General features: G+C 35.1%; 1 protein-coding gene across 18 annotated transcripts in view; it reads left to right on the top strand.

The window, feature by feature from the left end:
- Nucleotides 1-12,797, top strand: part of Sec16 (endoplasmic reticulum export factor secretory 16) — a 71,007-nt gene that overhangs the window by 52,435 nt on the left and 5,775 nt on the right. For all 18 annotated transcript variants that reach the window (XM_073972591.1, XM_073972585.1, XM_073972576.1 and 15 more), the window contains 3 exons: nucleotides 9,996-10,183; nucleotides 10,269-10,762; nucleotides 10,835-11,043. In XM_073972591.1, the coding sequence (XP_073828692.1) occupies nucleotides 9,996-10,183; nucleotides 10,269-10,762; nucleotides 10,835-11,043 (891 nt within the window). The remainder of the gene's footprint in view (nucleotides 1-9,995; nucleotides 10,184-10,268; nucleotides 10,763-10,834; nucleotides 11,044-12,797) is intronic.

Below are 12,797 nucleotides of genomic sequence, written 5' to 3'. Positions count from 1 at the left end.
GAGAAAAAACACATACATAAGTCAAATTGGATACTACGCCCACAGGCTTTAAAATAATAACCTAAAAAACTTTTAAATTATAAACTGAAAAACTTTTAGAAACAACAAGGTGTACATATCTTAAATAAATTGTTGTGGAAATGCCGTGACCAAAAAGCCGAAGAGAGCCGAACGCGACTTTTAAGCACATAAATAATATATGTATAGTAAACGTCGTAAACTTTTAGAACGCTGTGATTCTCTTATTGGGTTGATTTCCTAGATTAATACACATCAGCTGTATCAATATCTTATCCCGCGATCGACGATTTTATACACCTACATCATTCGGAGACCAGCTGTCCATTGTGAACATCCTGAAAAATAGATAAAAAATGAACAAGGAAATGTTAATGGAAGGAAAGAGAAAGAACCAGAAAGGAAAGGATCAAAGTCGAAGAAGCTATATCCAAATCTGAACCGATTTTGATATAATTTGGCACAGTTATCTATAGACCTAATTCCATCACACATTCCAAATTTCATCAAAATTGGGCAGCTACAACGTGTTTGGTGCATCAAATACTTCAAATCGGCCGAAAATATATAAGGGAGCTATATCCAAATCCGAACCGATTTTGATAAAATTTGGCACACTTATTTCTAGACCAAATTCCGTCATACATTCCAAATTTCATTGAGATCGGACATATATAACGTCTTTCGTGCACCAAATACCAAAAATCGTCCGAAAATTTATATGGGAGCTATATCCAAATCTGAACCGATTTTGATATAATTTGGCACATTTATCTATAGACCTAATTCCATCACACATTCCAAATTTCATCAAAATTAGACATACATAGCGTCTTTGGTGCATCAAATACCTTAAATCGAGCGAAAATATATATGGGAGCTATATCCAAATCCGAACCGATTTCGATAAAATTTGGCACACTTACTTCTAGACCAAATTCCGTCACACATTCCAAATTTCATTGAGATCGGACATATATAACGTCTTTCGTGCACCAAATACCAAAAATCGGCAAAAAATATATATGGGAGCTATATCCAAATCTGGACCGATTTTGATATAATTTGGCACACTTATTTTTAGACCAAATTCCGTCACACATTCTATATTTCATTGAGATCGGACATATATAACGTGTTTCGTGCACCAAATACCAAAAATCGGCCGAAAATTTATATGGGAGCTATATCCAAATCTGAACCGATTTTGATATAATTTGGCACATTTATCTATAGACCTAATTCCATCACACATTCCAAATTTCATCAAAATTGGACAGATACAGCGTGTTTGGTGCATCAAATACCTCAAATCGGCCGAAAATATATATGGGAGCTATATCCAAAACTGAACCGATTTTCACCAAAAGCAATAGCGTTCTTCGTTAGGCTAAAAAAATGATCTTCCCCAATTTTCAGCCAAATCGAACAATAAATGCTACCTGTACGTTGCGACTCAGAAAGTGATTCTATGCATATCCCTAGTAGGAACTATGGGTCTATCTCTTTTCCTTAGGCATGTTACATACAAATGCACTAACACATATTACCCTTACCACAGGGTGGTGTAGGGTATAAAAACAGACCGTGTCCCAAAAAAAGTTAATGGAACTATCTAGAACCGTGGATCTATCAGACTTACCGCATAACCATTTTAGGTTCTATGGAAATGACATAGAAAAGTGATTCGAATTATTTAACACCAAGAAGCATGTGTGTTTTGTCCTGCCTCACAGCTATTTAAGGCTCCTGCAGCATTTTATCACGACCACAGGATTTTGTTGAATAGACTAAGACCCCGGCATAGAAGGTGTTTCATCGTTTCAGTCTCCTTCAGTAACCGGTAATGAAGCCTACAGTAATTCTGATCTCTGGCTTGCTAAGTGAGAGTAGTAAGAATGCAGTTTTACGTCCAGAGACGTTCAGTCCAGACTGGAATGGTCCATCTACTTACCAAAATGTTCAACCTCTCCATAGCGTCATCTTTATGATTACCAAAACCTTGACCCGCGATCGATGATAGGCCGAATTGCAATAGGGTGACGACTCATCGCTCTACACGAAGATACTTCCAATATATCAGCACAATATGCTTTATGGGATTCTCTAACTCATTTTTTTTTTTTTTTTTTTGGTTGCCGAAGAAAATCGGTAAGTTTAAAACGCAAAATTATAAATGAAAGGTATCAATAAGTGTTGACAACATTGTTGCTATCTGTAGTACCTAGCAACAACTTTATTTTGGTCTCTAACTTGCCGGCAAATTTCGTTAATTATCGAAATTATAATAATTTCAACTTTACCGGTAACCAAAAAATGCGTTAGAGAATCCCACCACTGGACAGAAGTCATCTTAAACAACACCGAAACAAAAATGATTTTCATAATTAGGAGTTAAAGAGTGGTCCACAGAGGTAAAGATAAATCAAATGCCTATCAGGCTGGAATGCCATAAACAATTATTCTGTGCATGCCGTCCTCGGAGTACTTGCCAAATTATTTATTGTAGAAGAATAAACATCAGCTATCTCGACAAACTTGAACTTATTTCTGAAGGGTGTAGCCACCACAATTCATATTGGGCCAGGACTGACGGCAATGTGCAAAACACTTACCCAGACCAATCTTACGCAAATAACACTGCCCAACAAAATTCAATTTTTTTCAAAATGATGGGAAACCCCGAATAGATTATGAAAGTAGAGCTAAAAATATGAGACACGTGTATCGGCGTTTTTATAGTTTACGTCGGAAAGTAACCAAAATAGGCGGGGCACGTTTCGCCCATTTTAAATTTTTTCAAAATATTCGAGTTTAGATATCTTGGAATCCTTGCATTTCAGGTATATAGTGTCTTTGGCAACTTTACTTAGGAGGGTGTGGGAAATATTTTTGTTAAAAATTTTAACCCTCATGCGGTTCATCAAAGGGGTCTTTTTTGGCCTTTTTTCGAAAATCTTTCATAAACTAATTAAAAATGTGATCGTATCAAATCCGAATATTCTACAAAATTGTTCGCCATAAAATTTTACTACAGGTCTCAGAATACACCAAATCTGTAACTCTTGTCTAATCGCCAGGAATCTCTAAAATTGAACAACACATTTTAGGGTTAAAATCGGACTTCATCTGTGTTTATTCAAAATTGTCCCACAAAACATAATTTTAGAGAGATGATGTCAGAGACAAAAATATTCTTCGTCAAATTTCACTATGGGTCACGAAAGAAATGAAATGTCTATTTACATTTTATAGGATGAAAATTTCAGTATCAATTTTGCTGAAAAAACATGAAAATATTTCCCAATTTTTTTGATGAAAAATTTTTCGTCAGTAGTGAGTCCCATCATTGTAGTTTTTTGGACCACACCAAATTGTGCATGTGAGAGCCCATATGACACCTATATTTTCACAGGACCATAGCCGTAGACCTCTCATGTATTTTCGCATGCAATATAATGACTTATCCTAACTACGGAATTTATGTTGAAAGTATTAAAAATACGCAATTTTGGCAGGTCCGATCTGGTTTTTTTTTATATTTTTCAAATATATATTCAACACAAATGTTTTTAAATCTGTTTAAAAACAGATATTTATATGTTTCAATCACAACGACAATCTGTATGAAAATTGGAAAATATGGCCCTAAAACCTATATATCAAAAACAAGTGCTGCTAAGAATGTTATATGTTATGGATACAGATTTCTTTTATTCAGAGACTTATAATGAAATTTCATTTGGAACATTTCTTTCTTTAACAATAAAGTAAAGGATTTTGCTAGATTTTGATCCAGTATGGAATTATGTAAAATTAACAGTCCAAAATTAAAACATCTAATTTCATCCTAATATATATATACATTTGTAATCTATTTTTTTAAGGAAATAGTGTACATAGATTTATGGTTTATTTTGAAACTTATAGTGAAATTTTGTATAGAATTTTTCATCCTTTGACACTTTTCACCTATAACCAAGTTTTATATTACTTCCATGTATCAACTAGAAAAAAGAAGGAACAAATTTTCATCAAAAAAATTGGGAAATATTTTCATGTTTTTTCAGCAAAATTGATACTGAATTTTCATGCTACATAATGTAAATAGACATTTCATTTCTTTCGTGACCTATAGTGAAATTTGACGAAGAATATTTTTGTCTCTGACATCATCTCTCTAAAATTATGTTTTGTGGGACAATTTTGAATAAACTCAGATGAAGTCCGACTTTAACCATAAAACGTGTTTTTCATTTTTAGAGATTCCTGGCGATAAGACATGAGTTACAGATTTTGTGTATTCGGAGACCTATAGTAAAATTGTATGGCGAACAATTTTGTAGAATATTCGGATTTGATACGATCACATTTTTAATGAGTTTTTGAAAGATTTTCGAAAAAAGGACAAAAAAGACTCCTTTGATGAACCGCATGAGGGTTAAAATTTTTAACAAAAATATTTCCCACACCCTCCTAAGTAAAGTTGCCAAAGACACTATATACCTGAATTGCAAGGATTCCAAGATATCTTAGCTTGAAATTTTCTAAAAATTTAAAAATGGGCGGAACTTGCCCCGCCTATTTTGGTTACTTTCCGATGTAAACTTTAAAAACGCCGATACACGTGTCTCATGTTTTTAGCTCTACTTTCATAATCTACTCGATTTTGCTTGTCATTTTTTTTTTTTGTTGTCGCACAGTGTAATCAGAATCATTCAACATTTTAGCTTTGTTCCCGTACTTTTTAATAGTAAAACTCGTAAAAGAGAGAAAGAGAGCAAAATTGTTGTCACACAAAAGTTTTTTCAAAAAAAAAAAAAAAAAAAATGCAATTCACGTAAATTGCGAAATATTGGAAATGATAAATAAATAAACAACAAAAATAAGACCTCAAGCTCAAACAATTCTGGTTTTTTATTGATATCAAAAAGGTCGAACAAACACACAACAATGTTTTTTCAAAAAGTTCGGGAACGCAAAGATGGAAAAAACGTCAAAAAAGCTGGAACAAATGTCAAAGTCGGCGTAACAGCCAATCAGACGCCGGCATTCATGTTACTATTTTTTACACGCTCAAATTTGTCGAGTAAAAAGTTTTTAAAGAGAGCGTCATTCAGCGCCATTTTTGTTTAAATAGAAGTGAACATTTTACAACTTTTTTGTGTACGGGAACGGGTTTTCGTGTAAAATGTGTAAAAGTCGTAAAAATTGTAAAAACTTTTTAGTTCTGGAACACAGCTTTTATTTTTAAATTTTTCAAAAAGTGAGGTTATGGACGAAATTTGCCTTAGAAAGCTAATATTAATATACATATAATATAAATGCAATTTTTATTACGAAATTACCAAAAAGTTTAATTTTTGTATATTTTTGTTGTGTGAGGTTAAGTTTGAAATTTTGTTTTTTTTTTTTTAATTTTCTGCGTTTTAATTGAAAGAAATATTTATTCAACATAAATAAAAAAGAATGTATATTTTATTTATTTTATTTTATTTTATTTTATTTTTTATTTTACTGAAAGTCTTTTATTTTTCAAAAAGTGAGGTTATGTACGAAAAAAATATTTTTCTGAAAGTGAGTTTATGAAAAAAAATTCTATCAAAAAGAACTAGACAGCTAATTTCTTTATATTGATGATCGATTTTAGATATAGAGCACGATTTATGAGGTTATGAATTAAGTTTTTTTGACCTATTTGATGTTAATAAAGCTTTTTTAAATGTTATTATTTAAAGCGAACTTTAGTTTTTTTATTTAATTGCAAAAGCGAAGTTTTATTTTTTTGTGAAAATAAACCCGAATTTTTTTGTGAATGTGATGTTATGACAAACATTGATATTTATTTTTTATTATTCATAAAGTTGGGTTATGTAGGAAAAATACTCCTAGAAGTTATTCGGTTTGCACGTTTAGCGGGTTTAAGCTTCTTATTAAATTTTAAGTTAAAATTTCAAAAAAAAAAAAAAATTGTAGCATATCTTTTCAATTCCACATCTGGATTCAATTTAGTAATTTTTAGTGACTTTCGAATGTTTGTTGGAGTTTAGAAAAATTTGAACTGGCAATTTCCCTAAAATCAATTAATATTACTTACTTACTTAGCTGGCTCATTACAGAACATTTGTTCTATAGGCCGAACTAAGAAGAGATCTCCATTCCTCTCTATTTGTTGCTTTGCACTCTGGAATACCGCGCCTTTTCATCTCATCATCCACTTGTTTGCGCCATCTATTCCTTGGCCTGCCAATTCTGCGTGCACCGCCATGTGGCATGTATTCATACGCCTTTTTAGCGGGTTCATCATCGCTCATTCTTATGATATGGCCTAGCCAACGCAATCGCTGCATCTCGATACGTTTAACAATATTGATGTCGTTGTATAGCAGTATAACTGATCGACCCATGATGTCTATATCATCAGCATAAGCAAGTAACATGTGACTATTGGTGTAGATTGTGCCACTTCTTTTGACGTTTGCCTCTCGTATAACCTTTTCTTGCAGGATGTTGAAGAGGTCACACGAAAGGCTGTCTCCTTGTCTGAAACCTCTTTTGGTACCAAACTCTTCGGAGAGGTTCTTTCCTATTTTAACTGAGGACCTCGTGTCAGTTAAAGTCATTTTACAAAGCCGGATGAGCTTTGCGGGAATACCAAATTCAGACATGGCTTGGAATACCTTTGAACGCAGCGGGCTGTCGAAGGCTGCTTTATAATCGACAAAAAGGTGGTAGGTGTCGATCTGCATCTCTTGGGTCTTCTCCAGGATTTGCCGCAAGGTAAATATCTGGTCAATGGTGGACTTGCCAGGTCTAAAGCCGCATTGGTATGGTCCAATTATCTCGTTGACCATTGGCTTTAGTCGTTCGCACAATATCCCTGACACGATCTTGTAGGCAATAGGGAGTAGACTTATGCCCCTATAGCTAGAGCATACAGTCTTATCTCCCTTCTTGTGGACGGGGCACAGGATACTCAGGTTCCAATCGTCGGGTACTCGTTCTTCCTGCCAGATGGTGCTAACTAGCTGATGAATACACCTTATCAGCGTGTCGCCTCCGGTTTTGAACAGCTCGGCTGGTAAGCCATCGGCCCCTGCTGCCTTATTATTCTTCAGCCGATTTATTGCTGTCTTTACCTCATCTTGGCTGGGCGGTATACATTCAATACCATCTTCTGGGATTGGGACTGTGGTATCTTCGTCGTCTTCGCTGCTATTGGATACCAACAGATTTGAAAAATGTTCTTTCCATATCCTGAGTACACTATCTGTATCAGTTACCAAATTACCTTGCTGGTCTCTACAGGAGGATGTGCCTGTACCAAAGCCATCAGTTTGATGCTTGACTCTTTGGTAAAATTTTCGGACTTCATTCTGGCTCCTGTACATCTCGATTTTTTCGCACTCCCGCTTTTCCATCTCTCTCTTTTTCCTGCGGAAAAGACGTTTCTCCTCTCTCCTTTTCTCCCTGTATCTCTCTCGTGCGCTACGCGTTGCTACGGATTGTAAAGTAGCCTTATATGCCGCATTTTTCTCTTCGGTGGCAGCACGACACTCCTCATCATACCATGGATTCCTTGGTGGAGGTCTCTGGTATCCAAGTATGGATTTTGCGGCTGTTTGCATGGAGTGGGCAATGCTTTGCCATTGCGCTGATATGTTATCGGGATGAGGAGGGCTTTGATTAAGCAATTGGGCTAGTTGAGTGGAATATGCTGTGGCTATCTGTTGTGATTGCAGCTTACCGATGTCTAACTTTCGTGTTGCGTCTGTTTGTACTTTGTTTGCTACGTTTAAGCGGGTGCGTACCTTTGCTGCAACAAGGTAGTGGTCCGAATCAATGTTTGCGCCTCGGAACGATCGTACATCCAACACGCTCGATGAATGTCTTCCATCTATCACAACATGATCAATTTGGTTTCTTGTTTTCTGATCTGGAGACAGCAAGGGGCCTTTATGAATATCGAGATGATTAAATCTGGTACTGCTAACTACCATGTTTTTTGCAGCTGCAAAGTCTATCAGCCTCATACCATTGTCAGACGTTTCACTGTGGAGACTGAATTTCTCGACTGTTGGGCCAAAGATATTCTCCTTTCCAATTTTGGCATTAAAATCGCCTAGAATGATTTTAATGTCATGGGCAGGGCAACGGTCATATGTTTCTTCTAAGCGCTCGTAAAATATATCTTTGGTCTGTTCGTCCTTTTCTTCAGTGGGAGCATGAGCGCAAATAAAGCTGATGTTGAAGAATTTAGCTTTTATTCGAATTGCAGCAAGTCTTTCATTCACTGGGGTGAAGCTGGATACCAGATGTTTTAGTCTCCGACTAACTACGAATCCACAACCAAACTCATGCATTACGTCATGGCAGCTATAATACAGTGCGTCACCTTTAGGTGCTGTTGGGACGCCTTTCCCAATCCATCGTATTTCCTGTATGGCAGTAATATCGGTCTTGTACTTTTCAAGTACGTCTGCCAATGCGAAGACTGCACCTTCTCTATAAAGAGTGCGAACATTCCAGGTGCAGATTCGCAGATCATGGTCCTTAAAACGTTTGCGGGGTTCGTCAACTTTAGAGGGGTTTGTTTTTCTTTTCTTTCGTTTTTTCATAGTAGGCTGTTTTTTCTAGGGGAGGGTTACTAACCCGACGCCCAAACCCAAGTTTTTAACGTTCTTATGGGTGAACGCGCGGCACATGTTAGCTCACTACCTTTAACGGGTGTTAAAGGCAGTTCCCCAGGTGACACCACGGGGAGGTCAGTGTCCACTTGGGATGCAAGAGGGACCAAGATAAATCCTGGGCTTTGCCATGTTAAAACCGGTCAGGACCGTTGCTTGGTATCTTCCATCCCCTACGTCAATCAATTAATATTGCTTGACAAAAATATGATTGACTTCAATTCAATTCAACAATGTCTGTATTTTTACTATCCCAAAGCAACAAAAATGCATATTGATATTTTATTTTTCCTTTCATAAAATTAGGTTATGTACAAAAATATTCCCGGAATGCTTAATAATACTAAATATGGGTTCCAAAAGTAATTTAATGAAAGCCTAAATTTTTTTATTAGACTTAAGCTTCTAACAACGTTTATGTTAAAAACCAACCAAAAACCTTTGTTTACATATTTCTTATTAAAATAAGGTGAGGCTATATCCATTTATTCACTTAAAAATATGTTTTAATGTGAAACTAAAGTATTTGATGTTAACATTTGGACGATATTTAAGTTGCTAATTATTCCAAACTAAGTAAAAATCATAATTACAAAATTTTTTTTTGTTCCTAAAAGTGAGGTTATGTACGAAAATTATCCTTTAAGCGCTATAAATTTGTTTCTTTAAATAGATGTTAGCAGCTAAATATTTTTGCAGTAGCTCAACAAAACAAAATATCAATTTTTAGCTTATTTTTCATTTAAAAAAGTGAGGTTATATCGGTAGATCGTTTAAATCGTTTAAAAACACCTTCTGATATAAGAATAAAATGTTTTTGTAATTTGTTATTGATATAAAATGATTGAGTGCCAATAGAATGTAAAAAATATGATCTCCTTGTATTTTTTGAATTAAAAATAATAATAATTGTCTCAATTTTGGTTAAAACAATGAAACAATGTGAACTATAAAAAAAAAATTAAATACATTTACTAATATCTAAAATATTTACCTTATAGTTATTAAGTATTGCCAAATGCTGCAGCATTGTTATTAAAAAATTTTGTTTCTCTCTAACCTCAATTATGAAACACATACTTTCACTATCTTCGCCATGCCACTACTATTGTGTAACACCGTAAACGCTTTTCTCTACTATGCCATTCTCTATTATTTCCATTGAAATACAAAAACGTTTTTCTTTGGAAATTTTCTTGTATTTCCCTTGAAAATTTATTTATTTTTTTGATTTGCTTTTAATTTTGTAATAAAACTTACACCTCAAACTTCCGACCACCCCCAATTTAGAATGCAAGACCAACAATATCAATGCCAAAATCTAAAACCTATGATACCGATGATGAGACAAATAATGCAGCCGGTGATAAGCAACAAAAGGGTCAACAAAAATCAGGTTCATCAAATGATTCTAAACAGCAGCAGCAACAACAAGCGGCAGCCCAGAAGAATAACAAAGAAAACAAGGATGCTAAAAAGTAAGTTTGGACAATAATTTAGAAATAAATATATTAAATAAATATTAATATGTTATTCTATTCCCATTGTTTCCTCTCTTTCTAGTGCCAATAATTCAAATCAAAATTCTGGTTGGTTTGGTGGTATATGGAATAAGTTTTCGTTGAAACCCAAAAATCAAATGATATTACCCGATGATAAAAATCCCTCAATTGTTTGGGATCCTGAAAAGAAGCGTTGGGTTAATACCGATGCCGATGAACAGGCTGAGGAAGCATTTAAACCACCACCCAAAATGGGTGATTTAATGCCACAGGCAACACAGCAGCAGCAGCAGGCTTCAAGTGGTGCAGCAGCACCACCACCACAGCAACAACAACAGCCTCTGCTCCAACAGCAGCAGCAACAACAAATACCATTTATGGATCCTCAGCAACAATATGTGCCTACATCCACCCCCTTAAGCTCCTCAACACCCATGTCACAACAGCCACAACAACCAACAACACCCAATGTTGCTGCCAATAATCAAAATAATCCTGCACCTGCGAAAACTCCCACATTACAATCCAACATGTTTAAAATGCAAAGAAATCGAAGTAAGTTTCCCAAGTGCCTCAGATTCTTTTCTTCTTATTTTTTAACTTATTTAATTTTTTGTTTCTTTGTAGCCCTGAAAAATGCCTATGTTGATGTTTTTAATCCATCTGGTGCTCCTGTAAATAAGGCTGCTGAAAATATACTTGCTCCTGCATTACCTCCTGCCACAGTGCCTCAAAGTGGATTCTTTATACCAGGCAGTACTACAGGGCCAACGACTGGCGGTGTTGCTGGTGGTCAAGATAATAATAATGGTGGTTATCAACAGCAAGCTCAAGATGTAAGTAGTTTTTCCAAGGAAAACAAAATCTTCTAGTGGAATTGATGGATCAAAAATTTTCAAAATAAATAGCCTCGATGGGAAACGGGAGGGGATTTTCTAATGTACGGTAGAATCGCGATAATTTGTAATCGAAAATCTCGATAATTCTTATAAGCTAACGGTCCCTTAAATCCATTTCCTTCGGATTTTAACCTCGCTAATTCGAAATCCTCGATAATTCTTATAAAATTGCTGGTCCCTTGGATTACGAATTACCGAGGTTCTAGTGTTTGAGGTACCATTTTGGTTTTTGAGGCCAATAATTGTTCTTTTTAACGAAGACAATTTGGTATTTTGAAAGAACATCGTTTGACCCTCATTATGAAGACCTTTAGGTCTTGTATAACAAAACCATTTGTTGATCTAAAAGGAGATCCTTTTTTAGAAGGTATTTTGGCCATCCAAACAAGACATTTTGGTCTTCTATGAACCGTCACCTTGGTGCTCTAAAGGAAGGCCTTTTTAGTTCTTTATAAAAAGTACTTCCTGTTCCTTTTAATCCTCCATAAAAAGCCGTTTTGGTTCTAGGTGACTAATTAAGCTTTCTTTCTTCTATGAGAAGATATTTTGGGCTTTTGATATAAGAGCCCCAATAGAGAACAGGTTGACATATTAAGCCCTCTATCTTCGGATGTTTATTCATGGTTTTCGAATAATAATTATTCCTTCATAAAAAAGTACCAAAAATAGCACTTCATTGGGCCTCTAGGTGGTTAACATCTTTTACAAAAATGTTGTGCACAGCCTTCTTAGTCAAGTTGGAAACAAACCCCATGCCTTAAATGTACGTATCATCAGGGTTCTTAGGTTGTCCCAAAAAATAAAGTTTTTTAATACTTTTTTTAATTGACCTAAAGGATCCCTTCGATGAACCCCTAGAGGGTTACTATGTTTTACAAAATCATTCTGCATAGTGTTCTTAACAATATTGCTGAACATACCCTCCACGTACACTGTAAGGATCTCCTGGATTCATAGGCCATTTCATTGTTCCTCAAAAAAACGTAGAAAAATTAGAAAAAAATTAATTTCAGATTTTTTGTTTATTTCTGTTATTTAGAGTTAGTTTGGGGTATGGGTATCTTCAGAGACTAATTGTAGAATTTTATGGGGAGTATTTTCATACACTTTGTTGACCCCGAGTAGTTATATTAGGTTAAGGTTTATAAGTGTTTTTGAAAGATGATTTGCTTTTCAAGAGGTTTTTGAAAAAGTGACCAAAAAGAGGCTCCTTCAGTGAGCCCCTAGAGGGTTAAAATGTTTTATGAAAAAGTTGAACACAGCATCCTTAGCAATATTGCTGAACATACCATATGCCTAAAATGAAAGTATCACCGGGAATCCTGGGTCGTTACTAAAATATAGTATTTTAAACACCTCTTTTAATTTGGCCTAAACGAACATTTTGGTGAACCCCTAGAGAGTTGTTATGTTTTACAAAAATATTCTCCATTGTGTTCTTGACAATATTGCTGAACACATCTTGCACCTAAAATCTAAGTATCACCTGAAATCTTTGGTCATTTCATTGTACACCAGAAAACTTAGAAATCAGGCAAAAAATGAATTTTATATTTTCGCTAATTTCAGGTATTTAGAGTAAGTTTGGGGTATTGACAATTGTATAAGGAATATTTCCTTACACCATCTTGACCTGCAAAACCTTTATTTATGTGTGTTTAAAGCATTTTTCAGAGATGAGGTGCATTTCA

Source organism: Musca autumnalis, unplaced genomic scaffold (assembly GCF_047663935.1).
Source record: "Musca autumnalis isolate F117 unplaced genomic scaffold, ASM4766393v1 scaffold_3, whole genome shotgun sequence".
Classification (NCBI taxonomy): Eukaryota; Metazoa; Arthropoda; class Insecta; order Diptera; family Muscidae; genus Musca; species Musca autumnalis.
Note: the sequence above shows the minus strand (reverse complement) of the source record. Positions and strands in the feature narration are given on the sequence as shown.